At 43.5% G+C, this 17944-nt stretch overlaps 1 protein-coding gene across 1 annotated transcript in view; it reads left to right on the top strand.

The window, feature by feature from the left end:
- Window positions 1–421: 421 nt before the first annotated feature.
- The window catches only part of LOC111147984 (AP2 associated kinase 1), a 158950-nt gene continuing 141427 nt past the window's right edge, over window positions 422–17944 (top strand). The window contains exons 1-2 of the mRNA XM_022504321.1: window positions 422–590; window positions 879–1280. Coding sequence (XP_022360029.1) covers window positions 1118–1280 — 163 coding nt within the window. The 5' untranslated portion in view covers window positions 422–590; window positions 879–1117. The remainder of the gene's footprint in view (window positions 591–878; window positions 1281–17944) is intronic.

Genomic DNA, 17944 nt, shown 5'->3' with positions numbered 1-17944 from the left:
GTTTCCTAGTCCCTGGCAGTCTCTTTACCGGATGTGTTTAAATAACCGAATCCCCACAAAATGCACCACCCCACTAACCACCTTAGAGGCCGAGGAGGCCACCGCAGCCACCTCGCTCGCTCCTTCAGGGGCATCCTGGGAGTTGTAGTCCAGCCGCTGGGTTTTGCCGAACTACCTTTCCCATGGTGCCATGCGGGCCGGGCGATAAAAGTTCTTTTCCAAAACTCTTTCCACACTGAGATACCCCCCTCCCGGGTCCCCTTCTCTCCGACAACTCCTTTTCGTCTGTCGCGACTGAGCGGCAGCAACAGGAGGGCTTCGGCCCGTCGCCGCGCCGTCCCGAGAGGCACTTCCGGCGGCGTTTCACTTCCTGGTTGGGTGGATGGAGCCGGGCGGGAGCGCGCGCGGGGGAGGGGCGGCGGGTCAGTCTCCGCTGGGCGCTCCGGGGATCAGCTGGAGGGCGGGCGGGCGCCGAACGCGGTCCCGGCTCTCGCTGCAGCGCCGCCTCTTCTCCGCGTCGCAGGCCGGCCCGGCGGCCGTGACAATGTTGCAGGGCTGGTAGCTGGGAGCCAGCCGCCGAGCCGTCTCAAGTGGGTGCAGCCGGGATGCTGCCTTTTGGGGCGGCGGGGAGACCCGGGAGGAGGGGGAGGCAGTGCCTGGCTCGGTCGGCGCTGGCCGAGGCGGCCGAATCCTTCCTTTTTCCGAGCCGCGGGCACAGGGGTCCCGGGCTCTGCCGGGTTTTCAGCCCCAGGGTTTTTCTTGCTAGGAAAATGCACGGAGCGTTTCCCCGGGATGATGGCTTTCGCTCTCTCTAGGACTCAGCGGTTGAATTCGTAAGCGTGTTACTGATTCATCCTCTCTCTCTTCTGTCATCACAGGTTTAAACTTACACGAATCGCTCTCTTGAGGAGGAGGGGACCGCGGCGCGATTGACACGCATATTCCTATAGGCATCCTCCCTCAGCCCCCACCCCCACGGCCGGATTCGGGTGGCTCCTCTCCGAGCTGAAATCCGAGAAGAAATCCTTGGATCTCTTGTTTTCTTTAAAAAAAAAAAAAAAAAAAAAAAAAATCCAGAAACCGTCGGTATTTTGCTTTACTGCTTCCTATTCGCAAGATGAAGAAGTTTTTCGACTCCCGGCGAGAGCAGGGCGGCTCTGGCCTGGGCTCCGGCTCCAGCGGAGGTGGGGGCAGCACCTCGGGCCTGGGCAGTGGCTACATCGGAAGGGTCTTTGGCATTGGGCGACAGCAGGTCACTGTGGACGAGGTGTTGGCGGAAGGTATGGTGGGACTTTTTCAGTGTGCCGTGAATTAAAATCTTATGCTGATGCAGCAAGACTGGTTTCTAGTTGTTCAGTGTATGAATGGGTTTTGACCAATTGACCCTCCCTTCCTCCTCCCCTTGCTCAGTGAATCATTGTCCTTGAGAAATTTAAAACTGAGATTTGGAAGTGACAGGGCTTGTGGAGTGGAAGAACGTTGCTGGAAATTGTTTACCTCGGTGGCCTTTTATTTTATTTCTTTAAAAATTGGCAAGCCAATTCTTGTCTGCCTTACTGAATTATAAGGATCAGATGAGAAAACGTATGTGTGAAAGTGTAAAGCTTCACATCAAATGTAGGGTGCTGGGCTTGTCATCTTTCTTAAACTTGAAATTGTGATGTGAGGGCTGAAGGGTGGAGGTGGAGTAGCTTTAAGGAGAGAGGGGTTTCTCCTTCTACCCAACTTTCCCACTCCCAGGAGCAGGCATTGGAGGAAGAGAGGATTTTCAGAGAATGGGAATATGTTTTTCTAAGAGCCAAGGCTTTTGGTGGATTTGACTAGTTTTGTTTCCTGACCGAACTATAATCAGGTCCCCAGGATGTAGCCAAGATAACAGAAATTACACGAGATGAATGTGATTATTTTGAAACCAGTCTACTAGGCCCCTCTGCCTCCTGTTTTAGTTTTTATTTTTATTTTTTAGCGGAAAGAAGTACTTGAGAGTGGCATCTGATTTTTGTTTTTCCTCAATTGGATAAGATATTATTTAGATCTGCTGTGTAAATTCTCTCCATGCGTGTTCATTTGTGTATCTATAGATATGTAAATATATATTTTTATCCCCCAGGCTTTCTGGAAATCTTTGCATGTATCTTTTGGTAACCTCGACCTTCATAATTATGCCAGACTCATACTTTTCACAGCCCATTGCCTGCCTTGTGTGCTTTTATTTTTAATAAAAGCAGCAATTTCCTGGGGATGAAGCTATTCAAACTAATTGGATGGGGCCAACCTACTGTAGGTTGTGTTATTGCTGAGAGGGGATGGGGGAAGGGAGAGGCTTCTGTTAGGTCAACATGGTGGTTTTGGGGTGGACAGTTTATAAGCTGGAGAAGGAGCCTTTTTGCAAGCTCAGGTTGAAGCAAAGGTCCTAATCTGGGCCTGGGAGATGCCTGTCATGGTGATTGTTGCAGGCATGTGGGTTGAGATGAAGAAGAAGCTGTGTTTGGCTCTCAGCTTGTGCAAGTACCGGGTTCAACTTGGGCCCATTTTTCTGGCGTTAGGGTGAAAGCCTTTACTTTAAAAACGCTTAACAAAAAAAAGATCTGACAATTAATGTCCTTGTGAAATTCTTGCTCTTTTCCATTCTCAGCACTGCTCTAGCTGGACTTAATCCGGGGCCTGAGTCACTGTCCTGTGGATCTTTCCTTGTGGGCTTTGGTGCAGGATGGGAGATGATTCTGTGCCCGCTGCCAGATCTGCACCCTTGAGTCTGATCTGTGTCTTTCATCCCTGTGCCAAAGCCCTTAACTGCAGTGGGATGGAGAAATGGAGGAGTATGTGAGAGAGAAATTAGGAGGAATGAGGGGGCACAGAGCTCTTTCCTTCTCTTTGAATGGCTTCTGCTGACCTTACAGCTCAGGAGCATTTTGTTCAGCTGGAATATTGTCTCATTGTAGTTGGTGCTACCCTAAGCAGTGCCTGTTCTCAGAGTCTGAATGATGGGGGAGAGAAAGGCAAAGTTGGTCTTTGTTATCTCGGCTATCTTCCTCTTCCCTGGAATTCATCCCTGAGAACTGCACATCATGCATTATGATATTTTTATATGGAATTAAGGACTTGCAGCTCTGCATTCGTTTATTCATTCATCAAGCAGTCGTGGCATATTTATGATGCGCCAGGCACTGTGCTAGGCCCTGGGGATATGACATAAAACTAGATGCTATAGTTTACAGACTATGCTGAGAGATGGAAAACAGCCCGTTAGAATAGAGTGATATGTGCTTGTCGTGGAGACAAGCTTAGGGTGCAGTGGCCCCCAGTTTTAGAGATCCAAGAATTGCTTACTGCAGGAAGTGACTGACCAGAGAATGAGTAGGAGTTATGCAGGTGTGAAGATAGCATGGACGAAGACTCAGAGCAGCAGGAGAGAGTCTCCTGTAAAACTGGGTCTGGTGATTCTGCTCTCTTTATATTCTTTGACTATAAGTGAGTTTGAATTTGTGGCTCTTAGAGGTATATAGCTATGTAGGAGCCTGTATATGAATTATTTATGTAGCATTTACTAAATAAAAAAGGTACTACTAAGTTCTGAGAGGCATGATAGGGAGATCGAAAGGGTGATGCCTGCCTTTAAGGAACTGCCAGTGCATTTGGTAAGACGAAGGCACATATTCACACGTACAGTATACCATGGTTACAAGCACTGGCTCTATACAGTCAGGCAGATCGGGGTTCGAATTCTGCATCTGTCCTTTCCTAGCTGTGAAACCTTGGATAAGACATTTCAAATCTCTCCTGAATCTGTTTCCCTATGGCAGTGGTTCTTAAAGCGTGGAGTCCTGGATCAGGAGCATCAGCATCATAGGGAAGCTCGTTAGAGATGCAAATTAGGCCTCACCCTATAAACCACGAGGGTGGGGCTTGAACAGATTTCTGGAGAGATTCTGATGCAAGCTAAAGATCGAGAACCCCTCTCCTTTGGCGTGGTCACAAAGATCGATTGAGGCAATGAATGTGAATTATTTTTCAGGTGTTCAATGAGTGGTAGCCATTATTTGCCAGCAACATTTTATCCTATATATAGTTAAGGGAGAGTGTGGGGGGGAATCTGGAGGTTGGTTTGGCTATAGCAATCTGCAACAATCCTTTTCCCCATGGTGGGTGGACAGAGTCAGATATTTTTCTGCAGAAGCCTCACTAGCTCCTTAAAGGGTCAACATGTCTTGGGTGACCATGTTCCTTCCTGCACCTTTTTCTCTTTGAGTCCCCAGGCGTGGATCTAACCACCAGTCCCAGCCAGAGTTGTCCAAGGATGATGACAATTATGCATTGAGTTGCCAGGGCAATGACCAGACGGTTTGGGGAGGGTGGGTTTTAAACACAGACTCTTTAGCACCACATCCCACCTGTCATCCCTATTTCTCTACAATGGGTATCAGTCTATGCTTTATAGTGAGGAGTGCAAGAACACCGAGGGAGAGGTGCTGGAGTAAGACAGGAGAATGCGTGGGCTGCCATCTCTCCATCAGTATCAGCCCTGCTCGTCCTTTTTCGCTGACTGTTCACTGGGCACTGGGGCTCGTTCGGGGGAAGTAAAGACTCTAGACCATGAGTTCAGGCAATATGGCTACCTCCAGGCTGGGTGTAGAGGTGGGTATCTTCTCTAGCTTCCTCAGTGAGGATGCCACGACTACTTCCTAATCATGTCTGAGGTCATGGGCGTGTGATATCAAGGGAAGATTTGGTTAAGCTTCTGGAATGAGCTCAATGGGAAAATTGGAGCAACGCTCAGAGAAGGACTGAAGAGCTGTGCATTTGTTATTTGTCCTTAGCTATATGAGGCCTTACGTCTAAGGTTTAAACAGTAAATGTTTGTTGAATACCTGCTGTGTCCAAGACCACTTTCCAGAACTGCATCAGTCCTATATAAGGTGGACCACGTGCCCCATCAGAGCAGTTTCCTTACTTCCACTGAGGAAATCTAGGTTTAGACTTAATGAGAACTACTGAGTGAGTTTCTGTACTAGTAAACTTAAAATTTTTTCTACCAACATCACAAGGTAGTGAGGTTTAAACACCTAAGACAAACATATGTATACATGTATGTATGTCTGTGTACACACACATATGTAGCATATGATTACTTTGTGTTGGTATTGATATGCACATGTGTTCATTTAGTGAATGTTCGTTAGGCTTTCTTTGTGGCAGGCACTGCATTAGATTCCAGAATTACTAAGATGAATAGGACATGGGTCTGGCTCTTAAGGAGCTCATAGCCAACACATAACCCTAAGATCAGTGTCCAGCACTTGGCATGGCCCTTGGTGTATAGTAGATGATAAAAAGATGTCATGAGGTGATAAAGAGAAAGGACCTGGGGGCCAGGGTTTATAGATGAAGTATGGTTTGAACAGGAATGGAAATTGCCCAGCAGACGGTCCAGATGAGGGTTACCCAAGGCCTTCCAAGCAGAGAGAGCTAGCATATGCAAGTGTGTAGCGGTGAAGCAGTATGATGAGTTCAGAGATACTGACTAGTGGTATCATCTGGGTTAGTACCAATTTCCCTTCCAGAAAGAAGATGGAAGGAAAGAAGGACATGGAATGGTAGAAGGGAATTCTTGTACATTTGTTCCCTGGCTGTTGACTTGCTGCTCACTTTCTTTGGTAGCCCTGGGTCTTTCGAGTAACTACTGATTAGCTCTCAGCTTGCCCTACTACTGTCTGTGCCTCAGCCCTATGCTAATTGTGGGGCAAGGGTTGGGGGGGTAGTGTTTGGGGGCAGGGGAGACGTCTGGAAGTTTCAGTGAGAGGCAGGCAGCTTGAAGGAGAAGCAGGTGGGGGAGTGGGATGACCAGTGTTAGAGAAAGGAGTGGACGGGGGAGAGAGTGAGGATGTGTGACCAGACCAGAAGGTAGGTTAGAGAGAAAAAAAGAGGCAATAAGATTATGGAGAGCTTAAGTGCCAGGCAGAGAGGTTGGTTCTGAGCACCTGAGGTCTTCTCTGACGCAAACACCAATTTGATCCCTCCCACCTCAGATGTCTTTGCCTGCTGGGAAGTCTGGTTTTTTAGTGGCAACTGCAGATTTTCAGGGGGTGGCTTGTGAATGGTGTCTTCTTCCTGGCTTCGGGCACGATGATGATTTTAGCTTTGCTAAATATAGCCAAATCTAGAATTCAGAAATGAAATCCAGAATAAGCAATTGCATGGTCAAAGCCTTGCCTTTGGTCTTTCTAACAAAGTCATACTCATTCAATGCAAGATGATAAACAGTTTCACGTGGGTTTTGAGTGGGAGGGGATAAGGGGAGGCGTCCACTTGTACCTGAGTAGCTAAAGCTGCATGTAGAGTACACAGGAAAAGCTTGATAAACATTAATCTGGGATCCGTGAGCCATGACTGCCTCAGAGCAGTCATGGCAGTATTTAAAAGGTGACCCTCAGAGAGGGGCTCACACCACCAAGTACCTTCATTTTGTGCTCTTCAAAGGCTAAATGCTTTTCAAGCCTGCTTAAGAAATAACTGTGACATCTGCATCTGAAAGAGCCAAACGGTGGTAATAATAGAAATGGTATTGTCTATTGAAGTAGCATCTGGCAGTGCGAAGTAGCAAAGAGTAGCCTTCATTCTGCTTTTCTGGAGCTTTTTTTTTTTTTTTTTTTTGGTATGGTGGAAGTAGCACTGCAGTCTAAACAGGGTGATCAGGGTTTGTTGGTCCATTCATTGCCATATCCAGTAACCATTACTGAGCACTCATGATGTCCTGGACATCAGCCAGTGATAAATAAGACACTGCCTTGAGGAACTCCCAATGCCAGAACTTCAGATGCCCGAGCCAGTAGCTCTAAGTGTGGGAGTGGAAGGTTATAAAAGGGGGAGGGCAACAGACCCGAGGCAGCAATTAATTCTGTGGGGTCAGGAGTAGTCAGAAAAGCTAAAGAAAGGTGTTATTTGAGGTAGATTCAAGGCAGAGAGAATACCATGGCCAAAGACAAAAAGCAGGAAAGTGCACTGCCTGCTGGGAGCTTTATGTTTCAAGATAACATAATCTACCAAAGGTCCAGGGCTGTGCTGTCCGGTAAAGTAGCCACAGCCACATATGGCTGTTTAAGTTACCAAAATTAAAATTCAACTTTAATTCTTCAGGCACACTAGCCACTTTTCATTTGCTTAATAGCCACACGTGGTTAGGACCTACAATTTTGGACAGCACAGATAGAAAATATTTCATCATCATAAAAAGTTCTATTGGTGTTGGTTTGGAGCCATGTTCGCTAAACTTTTTGCATGGAATGGCACTATCTAAATGGCATTATTTAGAGAAATAATGGAAGATTGGCTCCTAGCCTCTTGTTGACATAATGTGAACAATGCACATGAAACAAAGGCACCCTCCAAAAGGGTGTGTGGTGTAGTCTCTCAATTCTGAAGGTGTTGAGGGGAAGGAGACCAGTGAGGTCTCCTTTTCTCAGTTAAACATTTAATCCCTTCATTGTATGTATGCCTTTTTGTTTATACATTATGTGCATGTCCTGCTATCATTAGCTAATATCTGAAGGCACAGTATATACTTAAAATGAAGTTTATCATTTATGATAAGAGATGCAAATGTGTATTTTAAGCTCTCTGGATAGGTTTTGGTGCATTTCTTGTCATATCTTGTTTCTATATCATAATGCGACTGAAGAAAACTACACCAGGAAGGACGCCTGGGTGGCTCAGTCGGTTAAGCTTCTGCCTTCGGGTCAGGTGGGATGGAGCCCATCTGGCTCTCTGCTCGGCGGGGAGCCTGCTTCTCCCTTCCCTTCTGCCTGCTGCTGCCCTTGCTTGTGCATGCGCTCACTTGCGTGCGCTCTATCAAATAAGTAATTAAAATCTTAAAAAAAAAGTACACCCAAATAGAAATGAGGCATTGCCATATTTTTGTTGTTCGTGTATGCTGTCTTTAAGGTATCTTTGCAGGAATCTTTTTAAGCCCCTTGTTTGCTTTGTGAGGGTTAATTCATTTCAAACAAATGTGATCAGCAAATCTACTTAACCAAGCACATGAACTGTAGTACATTTCATTCCACGTCAGCCTGCGCTACGGAGCTTCCATTCTTTGCTTATTCCATTAGATTCGTATGAGACCCGGGCTGACATAGAGACTGGATGGGAACGCTAGTGTTGGGCCATCTAGTAAGTATTAATAAAGAGAAGGTCTTATTTTTTAAGATGATAATATACACGGAGAGTCTCATCTATATATTTGCCTTCCCCAGTGGACTGTTTTGTGTACCTCTCTTTGGAGACTACTGGTCTAGACCAGTGGTTCTCAACCAGGAGCAGTTACCTCCAGGTGACATTTAGTAATGTCTGGAGACATTTTTGATTGTTACAGGGTGGGAGGTAATACTGGCATCTAGGGGGTATAGGCCAAGGATACTGCTAAGCATCCTACGGCGTACCCAATAGCCCTCCCTCCCCACCACAACAAAGACTTTCCTGGCCTAAAATGTCAGTTGTGCCAAGGTGGCACAACATGACGTGTTGACCGTTACTGGGGAAAGAGAGAGGAGTCAGGGATGGCTCAGAAGGGTCGCGTCTGACTCTAGGCGAATCACTTAGTTTTTAAATTCATTTTCTCAGAATCAGTGAGCCAACAATCTTTCTGTTTAACCTGTTATGGTTAAAAATCTTCATGTCATTTTCTGTATAAAATGTCTCCTTCCAGAAGTGAACCAGTGAACCTCAGGAGATAGAATGGTAAGTCTTTGTAGGCTCTGGCCGAGGCCATTGTCACTGTACTGTACTGCTGACTGAACATGGAGTATGAACTTGAAACAATTCTCCTTGTATTCTCATTGCTCCTATCTGAGCAACCCCAAAGTATTGTGAAGCATTTTCTGACTTGAATTGCTTATAGGAAGGTTCAGTTGGGACGAGTTATTAAAAATCAGAATGTTGTGAGAGAAGATGTTGATAATCCTTTGCACAAAGAATTTTCAGGAAGAGTCTAGCACTTGCAGTTAGGGATATTGGGTTCAAGTTCTTTGACTACTATTTGCTGGTGTGGCTTTGGGAACTCATTTAACCAGTGTGAGCCACTGGTTCCTCATTTGTAGTAACTGTCCTTCCTGCCTCTGTAGGGATGTTATGACCATGAAACGAGAGGGCGTAGTTATGTGTAATGCAGAGCGCAGAAGAGACAGCTTGGCCTGCCAGCCAGGAGCCACAAGGATAACTGAGCATCTACAGTATTTTCAGCTCTGTGATGCTGTGGCATACAGAAAAATAATGGAAGATTGGCTCCTGCCCTCCTTGTTGACATAATGTGAGCAATGCACATGAAACAAAGGCACCCTCCAAAAGGGTGTGTGGTGTAGTCTCTCAATTCTGGAGGTGTCGAGGAGAAGGAGACCAGTGAGGACTGAAATGGTTAGGAAACACTGAAGGTGGATTGTTCTTAACAGAGTTTTCTCTGGAACCCCTTCCTCGAGTAACCTTGTTTTTGGGAACATGTCTAGTTCTGCACGTTTGCATATGTTGTATTCTTAGCAAAGTTGAAGTGAGTATTGCAACATTTTTGGTTTCTTTTGAGGAACAAAATTGCCTACATAAATAAATCATATGTTCTGTGCTTATACCCAAAGTAAAAAGCCTTTTGATTCCATGTGATTTCCTCAGCAGTCCGGGCTGCAGCATTTTATGCCTCCTTCCCCGCCTTCCAGTATCTTTAATATTGCTAGGCTGCTGTCTTTATTTTTAGTGTATTATGTATACTTTAAACAATCTCCGTTCTTCTTGTTGAGTTATGAACAATTGTTAGGGAAGAGGAGTCCTTCTGAGTGACGCTTTCACCTTGGCAGAGAGAGAATTCCTCAAGTCGGAACAAAGTTGAAAGAGTGAAAATCTGGAGTTTCACTCAGGACCTGCTGTGAGTGAATCAGCCCGAACTGGTCAGTTTTCTCCTTGGGCTATGACTTAACCTCGGCAGACAGTGGATGGCAATGCCAGCAGAAGCTTTTGTTATTCCTGATTTCTGAAGAGCCGAGAGATAATTGGATGAAAGGGTTTATGGCATCCCTATATTATTATCATAGAAGGCCAAGCATAGCATTGATGTTAGATTATCATTTGTAATTATAATGATTGTAAATAATGATGCCTTTCATCTAGGACTTGAATCCTGGAAAAAGCAATATGATGCCGTGTCATTTTGTTGCTGCCTGTTTTTGAGGATGCTTACAGCTATTGTACTGGGACCTTTAGGGTGAGAGAGAGATTATTGTCCCTCTGGTACAGAGCATGACTTTGAGAACAAAATAGAGACTATTACCCTTCGGAACAAGAAAAAAAAGAGGACTCTGGCCTCATCTGTTGGGCTTCTCTTGGAGGATTGGGGCTTGAGCAACATTTACAGAGGTGGTAAGTCTCCTGCTGTTCCCCCAACTCATTTTCCCTGGTCAGCGAATCTTGTTGGTTCAGGAAGTGCTGATTATCCTACTGGGTTGTTAGATTTGTTTAGTTTCCCCTTGCTTTGCTCTGTTCCTCAGGCCTTTGTTCTACCGTTTTTAGAAGCCTGAGCATCTCGGTGGTGGGGATTTGGCAGTGCTGGGAGAAATAATTCCATCTGACCTTTCGGCTATGTATAATCTTGGTTTGAGCAGAAGGGGTAACTCAGCAGTGATTGAGGAAAACCTGCTATCTGTCCCCTGTGCCCCAGAAAAATGGAAGCACTGTGATGTTCTCCTTAGAAGACTTCTGAGGTTAGTCCCATGTGCAGTGGTTTAAAAGCATGGGAATTGGAAGTAGGCAGCCCTTGGCCTGAATCCTAGACCTGTGATGTTGGTCAATGAAGATCCTGGCTTCATTTATAAAATACGGATAATACTGTGGGTGGTTGTAAGGATTAGATGAAATTATGCAAAGTGCTTAGCATAATGCCTAGCATATAGTTAGCAGTCTGTAAATGGTAACTTAGTATGTGAGTGCATGGATTTTGTTTTTATCAGGCAATATTTGTTTTGCTGTGTGTATAACCTGGTGAAACTAGTGTCTTGGAGAAATACATATATATACACACACATACATACACATATCTCTCAATCTCAAAAGTAGAAATGCGAGTTATAAGTATCTTAGCTAGGGGCACCTGGGTGGCTCAGTCTTTAAGCGTCTGCCTTCGGCTCAGGTCATGATCCCAGGGTTCTGGGATCGAGCCCCACATCGGGCTCCCTGCTTGGTGGGGAAGGAAGAAGCCTGCTTCTCCCTCTCCTACTCCCCCGCTTGTGTTCCCTCTCTCGTTGTGTCTCTCTCTGGCAAATAAATAAAATCTTAAAAAAAAAAAAAGTATTGGGGCGCCTGGGTGGCTCAGTGGGTTGAGCCTCTGCCTTTAGCTCAGGTAATGACCTCAGAGTCGTGGGATCGAGCCCTGCATCGGGCTCTCTGCTCAGCAGGGAGCCTGCCTCCCTCTCTCTCTGCCTGTCTGCCTCTCTGCCTACTTGTGATCTCTCTGTGTCAAATAAATAAATAAAATCTTAAAAGTATCTTAACTTTATAAAGGAACTCAAATTATTTAAATGAATGCTATACTCTGTAGATAGATAGATATAGATGAGGAATAAGGAGAAGAGAAGGAATCTCAAAGAAATACTGTGGTTTTGATTTTTTTTCCTGCTTGAAAGCCACCTGTGTGTTGGAAAATTTCCCCAACCTTTCATGTTATTATTAGTATAAAGGGCCTCTCTGCCCCTGAGGAACGCCTGATCCCAGCTGCCTATCCAGCTTCAAATTCTTGTGCTGTAACACAAGTTATCTGCTTCATTCAGGCCTGTGCCATCCTCCTCTCCCTTGTACCATGGATTTAGTTCTTTCCAGTGCTTTACCACAGTGCTCCCTCTACCTGGGATCCACTCCCCTGCCCTGCCCACCTACCTGAATCCTACCTAACCTCTGTACTTCATAGTCTATCCTGTTGTCCTGTGGTTGCTTGTCATTCTTGCTGCCTTTGTTGGCGCTTTGGGTTCATAATCTCAAGGTTTTGTTTTCCTATTTATCTATTTCATTTGTAACTACTTTAAAGTGTTAGATAATCCTTAGGAAGCAGGATGTAAACCTTAGGTTTATTTTGTATCCAGTTCAGGACTCTTACATTTGAACAATGCAACAGTACATACTGGAGAATAAATTAACTGAAGAAATAATATAGTAAATCAATACTAATTCAGATTTACCGGGTAGGCACTACAGGCCAAACAAATGTGGGATATACAGACCTCCCTATTCCTGTTCCAGTAGTATAATAGATCTGAAGTGTTGACCTTATTACAATGATAAGAGCTACCAAATCTTGTAGGTTTTTGGCAAAGTTGAAAAATAACAAAAATTCAAAGCAAAGTAGAGCACCTTCCAGAAACTCTTGGAAATCTCTTTATTGATTGTATTCAATTATGGATATCTAATTCGATCAATCTCAAAAGTAGAGATGCAAAGATAAGTATCTTTACATAAAGGAACTCAAACTATTTGTCTATATAGTGAAGATGGAGAAGGTTAGGTCAAGTATCAAAAACTCAGAAGTAACTAAAATTTGTCTTTAAGCGAGGCATGCATTAATTTTCTAGCCCGTGGTGGTTGTTGGCCTGCAGTAAATTAGGACAGTGATTTTCAACTTATATTTAGGGTAGTGAGCATGGGAGCAAAGGACATGGGAAAGGAATATATAATTTGAAAAAGCACAGACTAACCCTAGGTCTAGCTAGGAAAAAAGGTACCCAAAGAGAATGGGGAGTGGTGGTATACCCTCTTAAGAGGTATATTGTAGTCTTCACAGGTTGAGGGAAGGGAGGACAAGAGACTTAAGTTTATCAGAGATAATATGGTTTTGTTTTGTTTTTGAAATATTTATTTATTTATTTAGGGAGAGAAACAGCACAAGCAGGAAGGGCAAAGGGAGAGGGAGAGAGAGAATCTCAAGCAGACACTACCCTGAGTTTGGAGCCTGATGCAGGGCTCAGCCCCAGACCCCAAGATCATGATCCGAGCTGAAACCAAGAGCTGGGTGTTTAACCGACTGTGCCACCCAGGTGCCTGAGAATCTTGTTTTTAAAATGTTCATAAATACAGTGCAGCAGCTTGGTTATAAATTGAGTCTACAGAGGTGGTACCTAAAATTGATCACTGTATGTAGCTCTTAGAACATACATAGGCACTTATTTCTCCCTGTTCTTGTTACTTTCAAAGAGAAGCAGTGAAAAGGGGGATCATCGTAAATCTTGTCCAGTGGTTTGCCCTGTGAGTTCTGTGACCTTGTTGAAAGATCAGATCTTGGTGGCTCTCTGACCAATGATGAGAATTCACTTAAAAAAAGTTAATTTGCGATAATGTAGACTTTCTCAGAAAATGAAGTATTCTTCTTTTAAAAACATAGTTTTAGATTATTAATATGTTATGTTAATAATATAAAATGGGTCATTTAAGTGGCTTACGCAGCAGTTTCGGAATGATTTTATGGGGATATGATAGAATAATGCCCAAGTCTATATATGCAAGTTCTGGTTCAAGGTTTAGCTCATATGAACAAATAACTATACAAGCTAAGTGAAATAGATTGTGTAGTCTCTCTCAGTGATCTGGGACACACGACTTAACCTTCTGTGTGTTTTTCCTTGTATAAATATGGAGATCACTAGGCAGCCTCAGAGATATCTTCTAACTGGAAGACATGATTTTTAAGTTCTGTAGTCTCTCTTGAGACTGTTTGAGAGGGACAGTGGCGTGGGTTGGTTAGGTTGAGGTGTTATATAGACTTGTGTAGCTGGGACTAAGACAACATTCCTGAGATGGGTTGTTAACTTTGGCTTATGTATGAGCTGCACTGGCAAGTGTCATTATTAGTGGAGGCAAAAGATTCCATTCCTTTTCTATTTACCCTCTTCCCTATCTCTCCTTTAAACTTGAAAAATTGATGTTGGTAATTAGGTGTTGGAGGTGAGAGGAAGCTAGGTTGAAGCTTGGGCGTCTGGCTTAAGTGACTGGGTTGATAGTGGTGTTAACAAAATGAAGAAAGAACAGTGTATGAGGGAAAGAGAATGACTTTAGTTTGGGACTTTTTAGCGTAAAGCACCAGTGAAAATCCAAGGGTGGGTACGGTTTAGGACACTGGAGGATAGGACTGGTCTGGATTTTAGAGAAAGGTTTGGTGAGTGTTGTCCTGTAACCACATGATACTAATGAAAAGTGAAATGGAATGAGATCTCACAGGGAGACCATGTGGAAGGAGAGAGAAATGGGCTATGGGTAGGTAGAGGAAGAGAAGCACACCTGGAGTAAAATCCAAACTCCTCACTCTGACCTGCAAGCCCCTTTGAAGGCTTCTCTCTCTCTCCACCAAAATCCAATTCTCTGTGCTCTTCAGCCACAGCCATTCCCCTTCATCTCTTTCGAGCAGTGAACGTTGTTTCCTCTTTGGTATCTTAGGCGTGGCTGGTTCTTTTGCCTGGAATGTCCTTTTTTTTTTTTTTTTTTTTAAAGATAGGAAGAAATGAGGGACGTAAGGAAAAGAAAAGAACAAAGGAAATGCAAAAGGAAGGAAGGAAATAAAGTGAGAGGGAAGGAAGGGGGTAGGTACTTGGATAGAAAAATATATTAAAATCTATTTTTAAAGTTAATTTTTTTATTGAAGTATAACGTAATTACAGTGTTATATTAGTTTCAGGTGTACACCGTAGTGATTCAACAATTCTGTACATTACTAAGTGCTCATCACAGTAAGTGTAGTCACCACCTATCACCTAGCATATTATTGGCTATATTTCCTATGCTGTACTTCTCATCTTTGTGATTTATTTATTTTATAACTGGAAGTTTGTACTTCTTGATCCCCTTTATCTATTTCACCCCCCGCCCACCACCTGCCTGGCAACTACCAGCTTGCTCTTTGTATTTAAGAGTCTGTTTTTTTGTTTGTCTCTTTGTTCATTTGTTTTGTTTTTCAGGTTCCCCTTATAAGTGAGATCAGGCGGTATTTGTCTTTCTCTGTCTGACTTATTTCACTTAGCATAATACCCTCTACGTCCATCCGTGTTGTTGCAAATGGCAAGATCTCATTTTTTTCTGTGGTGGAATCATATTACATTTTTTATATATATACCACATCTTCTTTATCCGTTTATCTGTTGATGGACATGAGGGTTGCTCCTGTATCTTAGCTGTTGTAAATAATGTTGCGATGAACAGGGGTGCATATATCTTTTTGAACTATTATTTTTGTTTTCTTTGAGTAAATACCTACTAGTGGAATTACCGGATCATAGGGTATTTCTTTTTTTAATTTTTTGAGTACCCTCCATTCTATTTTCCACAGTGGCTGCACCAATTTACATTCCTGCCAACAGTGCACAAAGGTTTCTTTTTCTCCATATCCTCGCCAGCATTTGTTATTTGTTATTTTTTTATTATTATTTTAGCCATTCTGACAGGTATAAGATAATATCTCATTGTGGTTTTGTTTTGATATGCATTTTCCTGATGACTAGTGATGTTGAGCCTTTTTTTTTTTTTTAAAGTAACTTTTCATGTGTTTCTTGGCCATCTGTGTGTTGTCTTTGGAAAATTTTTTTTTTTTAAAGATTTTATTTATTTATTTGACAGAGAGAGATCACAAGTAGGCAGAGAAGCAGGCAGAGTGAGAGGGGGGCAGCAGGCTCGCTGCTGAGCGGAGAGCCCGATGTGGGGCTCGATCCCAGGATCCTGGGATCATGACCCGAGCCGAAGGCAGAGGCTTTAACTCACTGAGCCACCCAGGTGCCCTGGAAAAATGTTTATTCAGGTCCTCTGCTCATTCTTTTACTTGGATTTGGGGTCTTTTGGTGTTGAGTTATAGAAGATGTTTATATATTTTGGATATTAACTCCTTAGCAGATACATCATCTGCAAATATCTTCTCTAATTTAGTAGGTTGTCTTTTCATTTTGTACAAAACAACACAAAAGCTTTTTATTTTGGTGTAGTCCCAATAGTTTATTTTTGCTTGTGTTTCCCTTGCCTTAGGAGACTTATCTAGAAAAAATATTGCTGCAACTGTTGTCAAAGAAATTACTGCCCATGTTTTCTTCTAGGAGTTTTATGGTTTCAGGTCTCATATTTAGGTCTTTAGTGCCTGCAGTGTTCTTCTTCCTGAGCTCTCCTTGGCTGACTTCTTGCCATTCAGACCTCACTTAAATCTTACCTCAGAGAGACCTTCTTTCACCAGCCAATATAAGGAACTTACCATGTTTTATTTTGCCAGGTAGCCTGTATCAACTGATTTCTTGCTTGTTGTTTATCTCCCTCCCCAGGAATATCACCTTCATGAAAGCAGAGACCTTGACTGACTTATTCATTGTGTATCCCCAGTGCCCTGTGTAGTGTCTAGCACATCTGAGGGGCTCAGGGACAACCACTTGAAGGAATGAATGAGCAGATGAAGGAGGCAAAATGATTAGAGATACAGATTTAGAACCAGGAGATAATAAGTGATGGAAATGAATACTAAGTAGATTTAAAAGGAGGAAAGTATAGATACTTTGGGGTGTTAGAAATCAGAAAGGTCATGATAAGAATGAAAGGGTATTTCTTGGCTTTGGAAATATGGAGATTACTCATGAGCTTTGTTAGAGCAGTTTAAGTGGAGCAGTGGTGTGGAGTGGAGTCAGAAAGCTGTGATATGAGTGAATGGGAAGTCAGTTGGATGCTGAGTCACAGAGGAATTCATTATTTTTAATGGTGGAAGAGCATCTTGAGTACGTTAAACAGGGAAGAAATAGCCAGTAGTAAGGAAGGGGTTGGGAACACAGTACAGAGGGAATTATTGATGGAATAGGACTGAGGAGTTGGTGACAGGTCATGGATAGAATCCTGAACTCAGGTGCAGGAGAGGACTTCGGACAAGAGAAAAGGCACTTCATTCACTGACCTGGAAGGACACAGGAGAAAGAATGGGTACAGAAGATAGAAGTTGGTAGGGTTTGACAGGTTGAGGGAGTTCTTGCCTCATGGCTTTTGTTTGTTTTCTTTTTCCTCCTTTTTTTTTTTTTCTTTTTTTTCTTTTTTTTCCCCCACCCCTCCTGGCTTTTGTTTTCTATCGAATGCTATGGGGTGGAAGTTGAATTGGGGTTTATAGAGAGTGAGGGGGATGGGGAGAAATTCCTTAAGTTTTTGAAGAAAAGGACCAACAGGCTGAATAGAAGAGTGGCCTGGTCATTTGGAAAGCCCATGTGAGATGACTCATCATGGGAAGACAGGTGTTCCCAACCCCTGAGGGTTTATCAGCTTTGAAAGTGTACTATTTTGGATAGGACTCTTTCCGAGACAAATGATATATTTCCTGTCTTCTAGATTATATATCACAGAGTCAGCATGGTATAGGTAGAAAGTACACCTGCTCAGAACATGTCTGTTGACCACCATGCCCTATAGTGTGGACAGCTTACTTCCCCACCCTGTCCATCCGGGTCCTTGTTTGTAAAAACAAGGATGACATGATGGTGACATTACTTTCCAAGTCTGACACCTCACCATTCTTTTATTTCTCAAATGCATTGTTAGTAGGTCTGTTAGGATCTTTGGTTGCTTGATATGGGTAAGACCATTTGCTCCTGAATAAACTGCTCCTGGCTTACACTGCTTGTAGAATTTTATGTTTGTGCCTTATTGTGTTTTCTGGATCCTTTCTTTGGAGACTGTCCCTCGTCACTTCTTGCTGCTATCCATGTGCCTTCCTGAATTAGTGCCTCTCTAATTTGTCACTCTTAATCTGCAGTGGACCCGGAAACCAGATGACTAAGCCTATTAGAACCGCGTGCACCAGTGAAGAGGCTGTGAGTGAGAGCTGGAGGGTCCTGTCTGTGATAAACTACAGGTGCTGCTGAGCATGGGCTTTGTCTCCCGTTGGCACAGAAATTAGTTTTTTATGCTTCATGTTCCAGAAAGGTTG

Source organism: Enhydra lutris, unplaced genomic scaffold (assembly GCF_002288905.1).
Source record: "Enhydra lutris kenyoni isolate GAN:26980312 unplaced genomic scaffold, ASM228890v2 scaffoldscaffold18, whole genome shotgun sequence".
Classification (NCBI taxonomy): Eukaryota; Metazoa; Chordata; class Mammalia; order Carnivora; family Mustelidae; genus Enhydra; species Enhydra lutris.
Note: the sequence above shows the minus strand (reverse complement) of the source record. Positions and strands in the feature narration are given on the sequence as shown.